Source organism: Buceros rhinoceros, unplaced genomic scaffold, assembly GCF_000710305.1.
Source record: "Buceros rhinoceros silvestris isolate BGI_N320 unplaced genomic scaffold, ASM71030v1 scaffold35316, whole genome shotgun sequence".
Classification (NCBI taxonomy): domain Eukaryota; kingdom Metazoa; phylum Chordata; class Aves; order Bucerotiformes; family Bucerotidae; genus Buceros; species Buceros rhinoceros.
Genome location: NW_010416349.1, coordinates 1 through 267, shown reverse-complemented (window position 1 = coordinate 267; position 267 = coordinate 1). Strand labels below are relative to the sequence as shown.

At 66.3% G+C, this 267-nt stretch overlaps 1 protein-coding gene across 1 annotated transcript in view; it reads left to right on the top strand.

Annotated features, from left to right (window-relative positions):
• LOC104494882 (serine/threonine-protein phosphatase 6 regulatory ankyrin repeat subunit C-like) overlaps positions 1–257 on the top strand; it is a gene marked incomplete at both ends in the record, with an annotated part of 5,349 nt that extends 5,092 nt beyond the window's left edge. Inside the window, one exon of the mRNA XM_010137777.1 lies at positions 112–257. Within this exon, the coding sequence (XP_010136079.1) occupies positions 112–257 (146 nt within the window). The remainder of the gene's footprint in view (positions 1–111) is intronic.
• Positions 258–267: the final 10 nt, after the last annotated feature.

Genomic DNA, 267 nt, shown 5'->3' with positions numbered 1-267 from the left:
TTGGGCCAGGGGATTGCGGGGGCTCTGACGGCCCCAGACGTGTCCGTGGGGCCTGGGCGGCTGTGCCAGGGTGCCATGCCCTCCTTTTCACCCGCCCTCTCCTCTTGGCAGGACACCCTTTCACGCTGCTGCCTTTGCAGACAACGTCCACGGTTTACAGCTGCTCCTGCGCCACCAGGCCGAGGTGGACACGACCGACAAGCTGGGGAGGACTCCCCTCATGATGGCTTCGGAGAACGGGCACACTGCAGCGGTCGGTACGTGGCC